Source organism: Amblyomma mixtum, chromosome 3 (assembly GCF_055824585.1).
Source record: "Amblyomma mixtum isolate Tamu chromosome 3, ASM5582458v1, whole genome shotgun sequence".
NCBI lineage: Eukaryota > Metazoa > Arthropoda > Arachnida > Ixodida > Ixodidae > Amblyomma > Amblyomma mixtum.
In genome coordinates this window covers 46,536,395-46,552,793 of record NC_143014.1, presented here as the reverse complement: position 1 = coordinate 46,552,793, position 16,399 = coordinate 46,536,395, and the positions used below count along the sequence as shown (strand labels likewise).

General features: G+C 42.4%; 1 protein-coding gene across 2 annotated transcripts; it reads left to right on the top strand.

The window, feature by feature from the left end:
- Nucleotides 1-4,670: 4,670 nt before the first annotated feature.
- Nucleotides 4,671-16,161, top strand: LOC149350040 (uncharacterized). 2 transcript variants are annotated; one of them, XM_089579075.1, is made up of 3 exons: nucleotides 4,671-5,058; nucleotides 5,124-5,775; nucleotides 14,642-16,161. In XM_089579075.1, the coding sequence occupies exons 1-2, from the start codon at nucleotides 4,969-4,971 to the stop codon at nucleotides 5,766-5,768; spliced, it is 735 nt and encodes a 244-aa protein (XP_089435201.1). In that variant the 5' UTR covers nucleotides 4,671-4,968; the 3' UTR covers nucleotides 5,769-5,775; nucleotides 14,642-16,161. The 2 variants fall into 2 exon arrangements, with proteins under 2 accessions (XP_089435201.1, XP_089435200.1); XM_089579074.1 differs by having other exon boundaries at nucleotides 5,124-5,781.
- Nucleotides 16,162-16,399: the final 238 nt, after the last annotated feature.

Here is a 16,399-nt window from a genome sequence, read left to right as displayed (position 1 = left end):
TAAGTAAATAAAAACAGGTGCTCACCAAAGTGCGCACATTATAATATCGCTCCAGTAATCAGCTACGAGAGCAAGGTGATGGCCGAAACAGCAGTGCAGTTTTCAGGTGCTCTTGAACAAACTGTACCGGTCTGAAAGTCATTCCTTTGTGCCTGCGTAGCTGCTGCTCCACTTATATGCAGTAAGGTATCACATAGAGCCCGATGCACTGTATAAATGTCAAAGGAAATCAGTGCACAAAACAAAATTGGTACACAGTGAACACGATTAAAATTCTGGCAGATTAGGAAACATCTGGGGCAGAGCAATGCATGCAGATGGATCTGTCTACCACTGAAGCTGATTAGACCCTAGTTGCAGCATATTTCGTATCTTAGGCGTGATTAGACGAGTATGCGGCACCACGGCACAGCAAATCGTTACTTGAAATATTAATTGCTATTTTGCGCCCCCTGAGTCTATGAAGCATAAAATGCTGTTCACTTCACGGGGCTCCCGCATGTGTGGAGGCATCCACAATGTGCTTGACTCGGCCGGGGAGTGGCACTGGGTGCTGTGGAAAATACTCTTGCCCGAAATTCAAGAGAAATGGGACGAGTACTGAAAAAAAAAACTACGGGGGCACCTAAGCAATTCTTATGATGTGTAAATGCGAGAGCATTGCTTGTCACTGAGTGTGTCGCCGAGTTGTTGTCGGGGGCTAAACGCTCTTTCTCTCCAGCAGCTCACTCCGCATGTTTCACTACGTTGCGATGGTCACATACTTCAAGGCAGTGAACTGGTGCCTCCAGCCACACTTTGCTGTCTCGCCTGATGATGTAGACGCGAGCGATACAACTTGGACTTTGAGGGCTCCATGCACCGCAACTTCATTCACCAAAAGCTGGTGACCAACTCTCTAGCCGGGTTTACATGAATACAACAGTGGTGTATTGTATTTCCTAGTGTATCCCAACATGTCACTGTTTACATGTACCACATCAAGTCAGGCGGGACAGTGGCATCTTGCCCAGTGCATGTGGTGGAGGGGGCCAGGTGCTCCCATCTTGTGCCTGGTCTGCTTTGTTATCCGAGTGAGGGGATATTGTACAGTGCAAGGGAGGAAGAGGGGTGTCCCCAAAGCTGTTCCCATTCATCGTGGAAGTTTGCTTGCCCTTCTTGGGGGGGGGGGGGGGAGGGAACGTGGCATTGATGGTGATGACGTCACTTGTGTGGGCGCCTCTGCCATGCACTTCTGCCGTGCCTGCCAGGGCTTTCTGGCTACCGTGAGGCTTTCGCACAATGAGCCAAGTAATGCTCTCGCATTAACAAAAGAACCATCCCCAAAATATGGTCCGGGAATAGATTAAAGCTACAGTCTATAAGTGGGTGGAAGATATTTGAAAAAGAGATAAGCAGGCACCTAGAAAGTTCTGAATCTGCCTGAAGGCACTTTCTTTTTTCTTTATTCAATACTGCAAACATTATACAGGTCCAAGCAGGGTGGGTAAAAGGGCAAACAAAACAATAACAAAGTTAGTAAGCATCAAAGTGTGGCGAAAGGCAATAAAGAATCATTCCAGTCCATTACTGTGCGAGGAAAAAATGAAAACTTGAATAAATCTGTTCGTGCAAAATACGGCATCAGAGAATTAGGATGATGGTGGCATGTATACCTCAATGTTGAAAGCGACAGATATGGGGCAGGGTTAATAGCTAATTCTTGTTTCCAAAGCAAGTAAAGAAATTCCAAACGTAAATTTTTTCTTCGTTGTGCAAGACATTGAATACCATTAACCTGCATTATTTCAGAGGGTGAGTCATACGGGGAAAATTTAGAGTAAATAAACCTTACAGCTTTTCTCTGTACCTTTTCTAGGTACCAATTAAAATTGAATGCGTTGCCACATACAAGATGACGATGGTTACATATTGAAAATGAAGCAGCCGTGCAATTTATTTGCACGGCTTTTAAAGCATGTGATGGCGGTAGCCACACGCAGCTTGATACAAGCTACATACCGCTAATAGAGGATTTCGATGCACACACAGACCAGTTAGATTGGGAAAAGGTGGAGAATAGAAAAAAAGGAGAAAAGGGTCCCTTTGAATGTAGCAACAGGTTTGGACAACATATATCAATGCAACTAATTCCATTGCTTGGTATAGAAACAAGAAGACTTTGTATGCTGCTTTAAGTGATGTATTGAGAACTAAGGAAATACCTGCAAGCTGGTGACAGAGTACAATGAGCAAATCTGAAACAGCTCGCATTAAGTCCAATAGGCCTCTAACGGTGACATCGTTATTGTATCAAATAGCAATGCAAGGCATCAAGGATCAACTACAAGGCTGGACTGAAGAGGCGGAGGTTTCGGGACAACTGCATAATTGTGGATTCAGACAAAGATGGAGATTAGACGACAGCTTGTTCACAGTCACACAATGGATCGAAATTACTGCAAGTGAGGAATGACCACTTTGGATGGTGTTTTTGGATATCAAAGAGGCTTACAACAATGTAAACCATGCCTTGTTATGGCAACTTTCGGAGACTGAATAGAAGGTAGAAATGAATGGATTAAGGTTTACTGTGTTGTGGTGGCGAAGGGGCCCACTGGAGAAAAGTCGCATACTGGGACTGATATATGCTGATGACATATCGTTCTTCTAACAGACGGCACGAGAGACCTTCAAGACCTTCAAATTAAATTACAAATGTCAAAGGGAAGAAATTGACAGTAAGAAAACCTTGAAACAGAAAGTATGATCTTTAGACAATACCCACTGGCAAAATAAAACGCTGGACAAGCCAACACTGGAGCTCTATTGGACGGCTAAATCTAAGATTAAAAGGAAAAACTTTTTTGACAATTCCAAAGGGTGTGGTTTACTTTTCGAGGCAAGGGCTGTGTGCTTGAGGACTAAGTGTTACCGGCAAAAATTCGTCACCATAGATGACGTTTACCGTTGCTGCATGTGAGACAGGGAAAAAATAGAACATTCTTATCCAGTGTACGCATGACCCTCCAACCCTAAGTGCACGATGCTGCCGCAGGAATCCGCGAAGCACTAGGGTTTCGGAATAGCCAGGACGTCCCCAATTTTCAAAAAGAAGCAAGTGACAATTACAGGGTTGGTGGAGAAAGTAAGAGAGTAGTTTAGAATTGGGAAGAAAATTAGTAGTTGATCCGAAGATATTGAGCACGCTCGGAATTAATGACTAGTTGACACTTGTCACCACTCCGATACCAAGGAGAGGCTAATAATAATAGTTTACGGGGTTTAACGTCCCAAAGCGACTCAGCTAGGCTATGAGGGACGCCGTAGTGGAGGGCTCCAGATATTTCGACCACTTGGGGTTCTTTAACATGCACTGAAATCACACAATACTCGGGCCTCTAGCATTTCGCCTCCATCGAAATGCGACCACCGCGGCCAGGATCGAGCCCATGTCCTTTTGCTGAGCAGTCGAGCACCATAACCACTGAGCTACCGTGACTTAATAATAATAATAATAACTATAATAATAATAATAATAATAATAATAATAATAATAATAATAATAATAATAATAATAATAATAATAATAGCGTATGGAGCACGCACAAAACTTTTCGCGCTTGAAATATGCCCATCCCATTACTGTGCTCAGGGATGTTTGTATCAAATAGCGTCTTGTATTTGCATAGGCCCTTCAAGCCCTGGAGAAAAAATCTTTTAAGAAATATCGGGGCCTGATAATAACTGTGCTGTCATGGTTTTGTGCGCATTCTACTACAGCGTGGAAACTCCCCACTCCATAAAACTCACGAAGGGGCACTTAGCGGTTCTTCTACCTCGCTGCCAAGCAAACATCCTTGAAATAGCGCTTTATGCAGCAAAAAAATTCAGGGGGCACTTTGACTGTCTAAAGTGCGTAGAGGCGAAAGCGTTTTCCGCACCACTTTGACTGCCTCTGGGGCACTGGTGACGTCACCACTGGATGACGTCACACGTAATGACTAATTACTAATTAATGGCTAATTACTGATTAATGACTAAATACTAATTAATCGTTGATTAATGACTTTAGGCTTCGCCTTTAGGAGTGGAACGCGACAGCGTGTTGTAGAGCTGCCAGGGAGTCCGCGGAACGCCACCACCCGTTCGGCGCGTTGACTTGCCCTTTGAACGCAACGCATTTTGAGAAAAGAAATGGCGCAGTAATTCTCTGCCATCTCGGTGGACACGTGAACCGCACCGTAAAGGAAGGAAGTGGCAGTGAAAGATGAAAGAGGTGCCGTAATGAAGAAAATCGAATTACGCAGTAACTGTCTCACATATCTCGGTGGACACCCGTCAAAAGCGTGACACTTCTGCTGACAGTCTGTCGACAACGATGAGGCATTAAAGGCTTTGGCCTTAAAAACTTTGACAACAACGCCTGAATGAAGTACCGGCGCACTACTCACATAACGGAGCAAATCAAACTACGAGATTTCTGCGCGCGCCGATTCATCGTAGGCTGATTCGCGGCGCCGCCGCAACGTAACGTCGATTTCGTGAAAATCGCCAATGTGTCTGACTCAAAAATTGCCGAGCTAAGCAATGCTATAGAATATAAAAATAATTCTTTTTAATAATAATGATTAGCTAAATTTATTAGAACTTAATAAAGAGGGACCAAATTGATCAAATACCCCTGTGGGGGAACTTCCGCTGCTTTTGTTTCCGTGTGCAGTGTGCGTTTGAAAAAGAGTGTTAATGCTGCATGTTGCGTTGCCAGCGTTTGATCTGCGTCCTGTTAAGCATAGTTTAGTGTGATTAAGCTGTAAATAAGGAGCGATTTTTTATTTGTTGTCAATGCTGGTATACGCGAGAGTTCTGATTTGAACCAGAACAGCTCAAAGAATCGTCTGCGCTAGTTGTTGGTCGAGCGTGAGTTTTTGTCACGGACGCTAACGCTGACGCGTGGTTTGAGCACGTTTAGCTACCAAACAGGTCAATATGGATGATGAACGGCGTGATCGGACCCTCTGGTGCGGGAATCTCGACGCCCAAGTTACGGAGGAGCTTCTGCGGGAACTATTTGTCCAGGTATGTGTTGGCGTTTTCTGCAGTGCTTCGTGTGTGCTCATTGTGCTCCTTTCCGTGCCTGTTAGGCGGGACCAGTTGAGGACGTGAAAATCCCGAAAGATAATACCGGACGGGCCAAAAGCTTTGCTTTCATCACGTTTGACCATCCCGAATCGGTAGGGTATACCCTAGCGCTTATGGACGGAATAGCGCTGTACGGCCGGCCGATGCGACTGCAGCGAAGGCCGCAAGCCGCAGTTGACAACACGTACGTGGATTTGATGGCGAGATACTGCGACTTAAGGAACCCCAGGGCAGTACAGCCGCCAAACATGTATGACTACGGTGACACCCGGCGTCCGTCCTTTACATCTGAGCCCCAAGGACTGCCAAGAATGCATGTGCCCGTGGGCATGCCCGTGTCTTACCAGCCAGACCGCCTTCGTGAGCGTGGGGGTGGACCAGACTACAGCCGAAGCGCATCACACCGGTTCCCGCCTGCCAGCGATTACGATCGTTACGGTCGGGATAAGGATCGCTACGACCGACGCTCCAGGGCTCCTGAACCCTACGGAAGATATGAAAGAGAATTCCGGGGTGAAAAGGGGTATCCCGACATGCGCAGCTCGCACCGAGGGCCCAGCGGATACGACCGGCGGTACGAGGAAGAGCAGCGGTACTCAAGGTCCGATCACAGGCGCGACTACCACGGGAGGAGGCGGCACCACTGAGACGCAAGTAAGGGTACGTTTGCACGTCACGAGGCTATGTAAGGCTGAGCTCTATTTATCGCGCAGTTTTGTTCCATAACCTCTTGGAGTGGTTGGGGAAGCACATACAAGCACTCTAAGAATAAGGAGCACTTGTTATCTTTGTCTTGATATTAGCTATCACTGTAGTACCCATAAAGTATCTTGCTTTTAAACACGGTCAGCTTTGAATGCTCTGCGATCGTTGCTGAACTGTGCAACATGGGAAAGCAATTTTGAGCAAGTTTAAGATGTAAGCGTCATACGCGTCGATGCAAAATGAACTGTCAAGAGTGATGGGTGTTGTTGAATGTGTATCTGTTTGCTTTGCATTGAGATCTGAATGACATCGGCTGTGCTTGAAGGGATAATGTTTTATTACAGGCACAGCAGCGCACAAAAGACGTGGACAGAGTAGACAGACAAGGACGAGCGCTGCAGTTAGGGCTCGTCCTCGTCTGTCTGCTCTGTCCACGTCTTTTAATTATGTACCAACACGCCCAGTTCGCCACATTAATAATGTTTTATTCTTGTTAAAGACAAGTATAAAACATTGGGTTATACTTGACACTCACTGTTTTGGCAGTTATTTATATTTTAAATTAATGAAGTCAAGCCAGCACAAAGTCACACAGCACTGTGCTGGGTTAAAACTTCAATCTGTATGCAGTCAGGTTACATCACTTAGAGTGGATGTGCTACATTTTATGAACAGGACTGAGCACAATACTGAGGGCTATTTTTGCTGGAAGAAACTTCAGATGCGTTTATTTTTTTCCCCCCAACAAGTCGCGTTTTTTAAAATCTTCTTTTAAAATGTTTGAAAACGCAGACTGTCACTATGCTGACAGTGCTGCTGATATTGACAGCATTGCTACTCGTGCAGATATTGGTGATAGATATCAGTCTTATTTAATCGGTAGTTTTTAAAACCATCTTAGTGCTTTAAACTATAGTTAATGTCATCTCAGTTAATGTTATGCCCATTATTACCGCTACCCGCCGCCTAGCACTCATCAAACGTAATATAAAGAGTTTGGAGGCCCCTTCTGCTATGGAAAAGTGAAATTCCCAGATAGAAAAATTAATTTTAAATTGTTGTGTTGTTTTTCTCATTCTCACAGAGCCAGGTATACATTTATTAGGGCAAGTTGCTGTGGATTGCTGCCGGGCTAGTATGGTTGATAAAAGACATTGTAGTCGTATACAGCTCAAGTCATCAGTGAAGCTGTCTCCACATTCAGGGCCGCCTCGCAGAATTCCTCTTAGACGAAAAAGTAGTCTATTGTTAAAGCTTTTCTTGTTACTTAAACAAGAAGCTAACCACCAGTCAAAATTACAAGCGCAAGAATTTTGATGCCCCTGAAACGTTTGGTATAGAGAAACATTAGGAAGCTAATATCGTTTACTGTTGTTTGGTCAGTGGAGTAATACAGGACGCCACGGGTCGTGTCAGTCGTGTCCTACTGTTACCGGCTGTTGTATCCTACCATAGACTGGCCCTTTTGGATCGTGTCAAGATTTTTGTGGTCATTTTTTGTTTCAATTGGAAAGGTGTACGGAAAGACTTGTGAGAAGACTGCTTGCTGTGACTGTTTCACAACATTTCATTCCCTCTTATGTGATGACCTTTGTTTAAACGAAAATCGTACCGGTGCCCTAAAATTAAAATGGAGTACATGAACGGCGGACAAATTGGTTCCCAGTGCGCTCTAGCAGCGTGAACATGGGCAGACAGCGAGGGTTCAGCAGACCCATCCTGCTACTTTGTTGCCCACCTTATTGCCAGCACGGGCGAAGTCGTGCTATTTTCATCAGTGATCGTCAGGGGCACTTTGAATGCTTCATACATGGATTTATCTCTGGCAAGCATTGTACTGAAAGAGTTTGTCTTTGGTGTCCGCGCTTTCCGCTTCTTCAAGAATGCGACTCTTTCTAGGGTGTGTGCTCGTGGGCTCAGTGTCGTTTGCGCTTCACTTGGCAGGAATTATTCTATTGAAGCAGCACGGCTTCGCTTGTGCCGGCGGTAAAGCGAGCATTGAAACTGTGGGACGGGTTTGCTGGGCCCTCACTCTGTGCATGTGCTTCTGCTACTAGAGTGTGCTTGGAAGGAGTTTGTCACCGCTTGCACGCTCTGTTTTACTTTTGGGGCACCTGTACTTTTGCAAGAAATTTCTCTTACACTGTCTCATTGTAACTTTGCATGAATGCACATATCTTCTGAGAAGGGGATGAGGGCAGTTTTTTTTGCCCGTGTTCGTTTTGCCTGAGCAATTTAAAGCCATTGTCAAAAGTGCCCGGGCCTCAGGCTGTGCTGTTGAGCCATGGTGTAGGGCACTTGCAGCAACCTAGAAGCTCCAGTGCTGCGTAGGGTTGAAGAGTAGAGGTCTACTCACTTTTCAAAGGGCCAGAAGTGCCCCGCTACATGGCTCAACAGGGAACCCAATGGGCCAGACACTTTTCACCCAGGCTGTGCATTAAAAAAATGAAAAAACTAACCCAAACCAAAGAATTAATTGTAACTTGTGTGATGTAGAAAGCTTTGCTGTGCATTAAAAAAATGAAAAAACTAACCCAAACCAAAGAATTAATTGTAACTTGTGTGATGTAGAAAGCTTTGCTGCCACTGCTTCCCTCCGAGGTAACCTGTGTGGCCTCTTAGCAAAGAAAACATATGACTCATGAAGAAGCTAGTTCATTCACTTCAGGAACTCTATCATGTTGCCTGCAGACAAAACAGTGAAAATAAATGCCTTATGTCTTGAGACCACTTGAGATGGAAAAGCTGGAACAAATGCAACCCGAAACCCTGTTACAGCTTCAGCCAAAAGTGCTAAGAGTTATGACAAATACTAACATTTACCATAGTGCTGAGAAGTTAAACTAAATGCCCCCAGTTCAAAAGCTATTCTTTGAATTCCATACTTCTTCTTTCTTGTCTTTTGCTTATAGTCTAATGCAGTGCGGCTCTGTGATTCACTTAGTCTAATAGTGTTGGCCGATGATTTGTTAACAAAATTTGCATCAGCACCAAATCGTTTAAAACATATAAAAACTGTTGCACAGTTGGTTTCCTGGAGGCAGCATTTCTCAGAAAAGGGCTAAGGATCGGTTGTCATTCCTTTTAAAAGCATTATTGAAACAGTGCAAAGATGTGGCATAAAAAGAGGACACAAGAAAAAAGCATCTTTTTTCATAATTTAGATTGCAACGTTGCTGATTGCAGTCATGCTTGACATGTATCTGCAATCTGTATCTACACAGCTGTATCTACATGTGTCTAAGTTTATGTTCCAACTTTGTTCTTTGTGACTTGATTACTGTTCGACCCCCCCCCCTTATGTAATGCCCCCTGGGGCCCTTAAGGGTAAATAAATGATGATGATGATGATGTATGTACTTAGGATTACATTCTTGTCTATTTATGAGGGTTTAACGTCCCAAAACGACCCAGGCTATGAGAGACGCCATAGTGAAGGACTCCGGAAATTTTGACCACCTGGGGTTCTTTAACATGCACTGCCATCGCACAGTACCCGGGCCTCTAGAATTTCGGCTCCATCGAAATTAAACCGCTGTGGCCAGGATCGAACCCACGTCTTTCGGGTCATAACCACTCAGCCACTGTGGCGGTCTGTCTTTTGAATTGATATGACCTGGTGCTTAATATGTAACTGCACTGATTCCTCAAGTTTGCTCTGCAGCTCATTTCTTTCATTACTTGTGAGCCGTCGCGGTGGCTTAGTGTTATGGCGCTCAGCTACTGACCCGAAAGGCATGGATTCGATCCCGGCTGCGGCAGCCAAATTTAGATGGAGGCAAAATTCTAGAGGCTATTGTGCGGTGCCAGTGCATGTTAAAGAACCCCAGGTGGTTGAGAAATTTTTGCAGCCCTTCATTACGGCGTCCCTCATAACCTGTGTCGCTTTGGGACGTTAAACTCCCATAAACCGAACCAAACCATTACTTGTGCATTTTCATGCGTCTTCATTTATACAGCATTAAATACCGAGTAAACTTATGTAAGTGGCATTGTCGAGATGCATTGTGTTTCAGTTTGTGCACTAACCATGCATGAGCTATCTGAAGAAATCTGGCGACAGCTGCTTCGGCTGAGCACAGCAGTACAGTACTACATCTAATGTAGTCAGATGGCTGATCACCATTTTCTCATTAGGTCAGTTTACCTCTATCATTTGACAAGTTATGATGAGAAAGATCACAGGAGAATATTCCACATGTACATATTATCATGTAGTCCAAGTGGATACAAACTAATTTGAACTGCGGTGCTTCATGTCTGCTATGAAATAGTTTGAACTGTAATGCTTCATGGCTGTCATGAAATAGTATAAATAGCCACATACTCCAGCATTTCTCACTGAAGTTTGGAGCTGTGTGCATCAAACAAAAAGTATACTCAAATGACGTGTCCCTTATGGTCCTGCAATAGAAATAGCTGAATGCAAACAGAGTAGTGAAGAAATAAGCAGGGCAAGCATCCAGTGTTTCAGTCTTTGGTCTTAGTCCTTCTTGTGGTTTGTGTTTTTTTTTTTCATGTTTATACTTGCTCAGAAAAATAGAAACATCAAAACTTGAATTGCTGTCTTCTTGCTTAAGGGGAGATGTCTTACTATGAAAACTTTTATTATTAAATATATAGTAATGAAATTAGGTATGTGTATATTTCTTAGGTTAGGTAATTTTAATTTAATTAGGTAATTTTTTTATGGGTCATTAAGACGCTTTCCTGCAACATTTTTTGGTTGTGATTGAAATGGAGCTGTAGTCAAAGTCCTGCCATGTGGAGCTGTGCTATTTATATTCTTGTTGGAGTACATCAACATATAAAAATGTTCATTTACGTCCAAGCACCAGAAGTATGAAATATAATTAAGTGATGTAATGGTTCACAAAATTTATTCTCTACTCCATAAAAAAAGTAGTATAGCTTCATAGTTTAGTGCTTTCTGAATTCAATGATATAAGAATAATTGAAATTACTCGATAAAAACCTAATGAAAACGTCCATAAGACTAGTTATGTTGGCAAAAAAAAATGCGAAGCTGAGAAAATCTCATTTGAAGTGCGCGTGCCGGCCATTTGGAGGCTGTTGTAGAGGCCTCAGTACACAGTGGAATGCGGACCTTCCAAGAAGATTTCACAGTAGTCTGTAATTCCAGGATCTAAATAACAGTGCCAGCTTTCGAACAAGAGCAAGATGGCGGCCATCGGGAATGCGGTCGCGGGATGCGTTGGGTGCGGTCTGTCGTATTTTGCTCCGAAATCACCATTTTGGTGCTTCAGAGGCATCATATATATAGATTTTTTAGTAGTTGGAGGTCGAATTAGACCTTGAAGCTTTGTAGGTAGGTACTTCAGAGTATATTGAAGCCAGATATGCCATTTTTGCAAAAGGCAAATTTTTGCATTTTTTTGTACTATTTCAATACCCACATCTCCCCTTAAGTGGATGTATGGCAAATAAAGTGGTCAGTTTGGTTATAATTTTTTATTTTTCAGTTCATTTTTTTTTCTTATTCCTTGAGCTTTGATATGTCTCATAGAAAGAAAAGTAGTGAATGAAATTTATAAAAAAAATGCTACTTTTATGTGGGGTGAAAGAATACTGTGAGAGATTAGTGCTTCTGATGATCCTGACACATTGCGGATTCCACGGCTTTTTGCTGTCATCTGTGGATCACTTTATTGCCGTGCAGAGATGTTATAGCTTCCAAACGTTACACTGCTGCATTTCTCTGAAATCAAATGCAGACGAGGTGATAAACCAGGCAAATGAGGGAATGAACTTTAGGATTAATTTTCTCAGCTTTCACTTTTTCTGTCATTGCTATCATTCATCCCTTCGGCATTTCGTAACGAATGACAATAGAATGATTGTTTTTTTTTTTTTTTGTGCATGAATCCTGAGACTCTATTTTTCTGTGTATACAGCAATAGTTTTTATTTTATGTGAGAAACGTTTTCATGTAAATATGCATGCCAGAGTTTAACCTTTATTTTCATGAGTGTTGGGCATCTAAAAAAAAGAACTAATAGCTTTACTGTGCAGAACAGGGCTTTGTGAACGAATAAGAAACCATTGGAAGGGACACTGAAGCTTCATCTTATGGGTATGACGCGATAGCATAGTGGGTTAATTCCCATACATGCAGAAGGTCATAATTCTCTACTTTACATTCATGGATCCCTGGGAGTCCTCGTACCCCTCCTAGCGCAGTGGTGCAGCGGTTAAGCTGTGTTAAGTGGATGGGCGTTGTGTGGTCCAGGCTGCTCTTGAGTAGCCAATGATTAATTTAACTGCCACCTGTCATGGTGGGCAGTTTGCTCACTATCCGGTGGGCAGGTTGTGGCGACGCCTCAAGGTCACATGACCTAGGTGACCCACCTGCCTCTTAAGTTGCTCTCTGGGGACCACCATGCCTGTTATTTTTTGGACACAGTGCTGACGCCGTATGTTCAGAAGAATGGGGACTTTTAACGCTATTGCGTTAAAACTTGTGAACTTGCTCCTGATTTAATGCCCCAAGGATGACTTTATGAGGGTGTTAATTATAATTTCTCAGCAAATATAAATGCAAGCTGACCTAAAATGTCATTCTTAAATGCACTAATAAGAAATTACATGTCTATGCCAAATTGGCTACATTTCAAGCATAAAGAACGGAATTAACTTTAATTGCTGTGTCCCTTCATAGGGTTGTTTGCTAATCATGGGATTTAATTTAATATTTCAGGACACACTCGCAAATGTTTTTTAAGAAACTGTTTCAGTGGAGAAAATTTTTGTAGTCGTGAAAGTGTGGCAGTCAGTTTTAGTGCAAAGTGAGGTGCCTGTTTACACATACGTAAGATGCTTCAGTTTTTAGGTTTACTTATTTATTTTCTCAGAATTTGAAGGGTTAAAAATCGTGCGACGTTTTTTTCAGCTCAAAATCAGCCTAGGCTATTCAGCAAAATTTCAATAATTTGAGTTTTTTTGGATTCATTTTCGCAGCAAAAGACCATTTAATTGTTGTGCTCGTTTTAGTATGTGCCATAAAATGCTATTTTTTGTGCTCATTACCTCATAAGCAATGTGGAAATGGCAGGCTGTACTAAAAAACTGTACCAGATTGGACTTTTTCTCCTGGTGTAATGCAGTGATTTCGTCATATACATTACCAGTATCTTAAGCAGCACTTCTGTGTTCGTGCAAGACTTTCCACAGTCTTGTACACTGAGAAGACATTGATGTGACATCAAATCGTCGTTTTAAAACACCAAGACCCTGGGAGTAGAACATTGTTAGCATGGATAGCGCTTGATACAGTGATGCCAATAAAATGTCTGGTCGGTGTCAGTGTTTGGCCTCTAGCTTCTGAAATATACTGTACGAGCTTATTCACAAATTAAGCAGCATCATGAATAACAAAATTGGGGTGAACCTAATTTCTACCTGAAAACGCACCTTCTGAGAGCACATATTTTCCAGTGCACAAAGCTGAAGACACCGCGCAAAAATTTGGAGATGTCCTCTGCTTATTCCAGAGGGATATTTTCAATCAACTGGTGACCTGATCTTGGTGACCTTAACTGTTTATATTAAATGACTGCATAGCTGCACCATTTTTCAGCAGTGCCTCTTGTTGAGACAGGTGATGAAGTGACCTTTTTTTTTTGTTTAGAGAGGCATGCCAGTTAGGCCGTTGCGATCTGGGCAAAATAGGAAGAGGCATTGAAAGAGTAGTAAGCCATGCAGCCACGTAATGTATGTACCACTCTTGCTTCTGGCAGTATCTACACAATATGCTGAAGCATGGATTGTTCCTCAAATGGCATGGAAGTTATATCTTTGCTTAGCTATGTGTTGAGGGTCAGTCTACTTCTTTGTGCACGAGTTAAATTGCATCAGAGTTAGCAGAGGTGCTTGAAGCTGTTGAAAACCTCTTAATTTGAGAGTCATTTCTGTGTATGCGCATAATGAACATCAACATGTGACTGGACCACATCACGATGCTAATCACCCTTTTCTCCCAGACCGATCGTGGCAACATGAATGGTGTGCAACGTTGGAGTAGGCCCTGTTTTTGAAACAGTCATTAGGTCATTGAATTATTTGAACTGCGTGCCAATTATTTGAAAACTATTCGAAAACGTGCCCCGCCGCGGTGGCTCAGCGGTTGTGGCGCTCGGCTGCTGTCTCGAAAGACGCGGGTTCGATCCCGGCTGCAGCGGCCGAATTTCGATGAAGGCGAAATTCTAGAGGCCCGTGTACTGTATGATGTCAGTGCACGTGAAAGAACTCCAGGTGGTCAAAATTTCCGGAGCCCCTCACTACGGTGTCCCTCATAGCCTGAGTTGCTTTGGGATGTTGAACCCTTATAAACCAAACCAGTGTTCGAAAACGTTAGGATGAATCTGATTCATTGCAAATACTTTTGAACATTCACTGTTTGATTTGTTCACCGAATCAAAGACACGATGATCCTATTCGATTTTCGAAAATCTCTAATATTCATGCACTACAAGTGCTCTGTATTGCTTGACAATGGCTTGTTCTCTGCTTGTTATTTGAATTCTATCCTCTAGCTGTCTCTCAGTAAGCCTAATAACCTCTGGTTCATTTGACTGGTAGCACTAGGTTGAAGATTGTGTTGAAAACTTGCCAGGAGTTGCCTAAAGCAAAAATATGTTTGGCGTATGTTACCTGTGTAAAGTTTTGCTCATGTAAAGTTTTGCTCAGTAACTGTAAGGAAAACTGAAGGCTGGATTTAGTGATATACTTTTATCAACTTGCCTGATGATTTCTTTGGTTTAGTTGATTTATATGATGTTTTTTGTTTCTCTTGCAGTGCGTCTCGAAAAGGATGTCGTGTCATAAACCAGTCACAGGTACATCTGGTTGTCACGGGCTCAGTGTTTGTAATCCTGGCAACTTTTTTTTTTCATGTTGGTACCTCAGGTACATTTTCATTTGTTATGTCTTTTCATTGTTTGTGAAACTAGCATTTTTTTTTTCATGTTTGTACCTCAGGTACTGTGTTTAGGCTCATTTTGTGGCATTTGTTCAACATTGTGATAATTTCAACTCGATCGTGTCAAATACATAATGGCAAACTTGATTTTTTGATATATGAAATTCTCAGTGCTGGGGTGATACAATATAGTGATTCCCTTTTTTATGTATTCTACTTTTGCATTCTCACTTTCATGACTGGCTAAGTGATACCATGCCCTGTGTTGCCTCTGCTTCATTGCTTTCAAGCCCAATGAGGGTGGAGGCTTTGTGTCGGCTTGGAAGCTTGGTGGTTTTGAGAGAGAGAAAGAAAAAAAAAACAGGCCCTAGGGCAATTTTTGATTGTTCTCAAGAGAAGTAAGACTCCAAGTGAAGAGTTTTGCTAGGTTATGAAGGTGTGCTCTTGGTACAAATTTGTTCATCTGTTGGGATGCGATTGAGACCATTATTAACATTGGTTTGTTGTTGTTGCATGTGAAAAATACATTTTTGACCATTTTTGTTAAGGTGGTTAAGTGAGCGAGCTTTCCCACTTCAGATTGTAAAGCAGCACAAAAATGAAACGCACTAAAGAAGACGCACACATACAGAGGGGCTTAACTGCTAGAAATTATAATGGGAAGTTGTGACAGTATGTACCTGAAAGGACTGGATTTAAAAGAAAAAAAAGTTCCTAGTGTAGGCAGGTGTTTACCTACAAGGATCAATGAACTGTGAACTTTTTATCACATGATGATATGGAGTATCATTATGCATGTCATTGTGCGCAATGTAATGAACAATAAGCTCAATCTCTTAAATGTGCAGTGAGGTCTAAGAATGCCAAAGCACAATAGCGTCCTAGTGTATGTTTGACTTTTCTGCTACATTTTTATGCTGCTTTTTGTCCATTAGGTGTTTTTTACTTCATGTCTACATGATGTAACATCGTCACTTTGCATTTGGGCATTCATCATTTTATTCGGTGCATTTTAAACCTGGTAAAGCAATGTACAATAGCTTGTTACTTATTTTCCATTGTCGAGATGTATTTTGAAGAAAAAAGGAAGTACCTGACCACATTGATGTTCCAGTTTTTTGCAGCTGCCTATCAGCCGATCTCACGTCTCTGGTTTGTGAAAGTGTGTCTTTGTTTTGTCAAACACACAGCGGAAGTATTGGATGGAAAAAAACCGGTGCTGGATACTGCTCATAGCAGCAAGCATACAATTAACTATAAAAACCTCACAAAAAGAGGTCTTATTAATCAAGAAATCTCAAAGGTATTGAAAATCAACTTAATGACTGGTTGGAATGGTGTTAGTGTCATGGAGAAGTTACAAAGGAGAGTTTTTTAATAAATGAAACTGAAAGTAAGCTCGTGTATTTCTTTCGGTGTGGTGGCAACGGGTCGCACCTCACATTCTGGCATTGAGAGTGCTGCGTGAGCGTACATCCTCATTTCTGATAACACTAGTCGCATCTGTTGTGAATTGTGGCTCGACTAGTTTCACTGCAGTGTTTTAGCATTTGTTAATGCACTGCAACTGCAATTGTGTCCCATTGTATCTTGCATCTTTCTGTGAGCAGGTTGTATTTAATGCCCTGGTGATGT

Bases quoted from the DNA above. Each gene is read 5' to 3' on its own strand.
- LOC149350040 (XM_089579075.1), top strand. From the start codon at position 4,969: ATGGATGATGAACGGCGTGATCGGACCCTCTGGTGCGGGAATCTCGAC. The intron at 5,059-5,123 runs GTATGTGTTGGC...CGTGCCTGTTAG, and splicing joins TGCGGGAACTATTTGTCCAG to GCGGGACCAGTTGAGGACGT.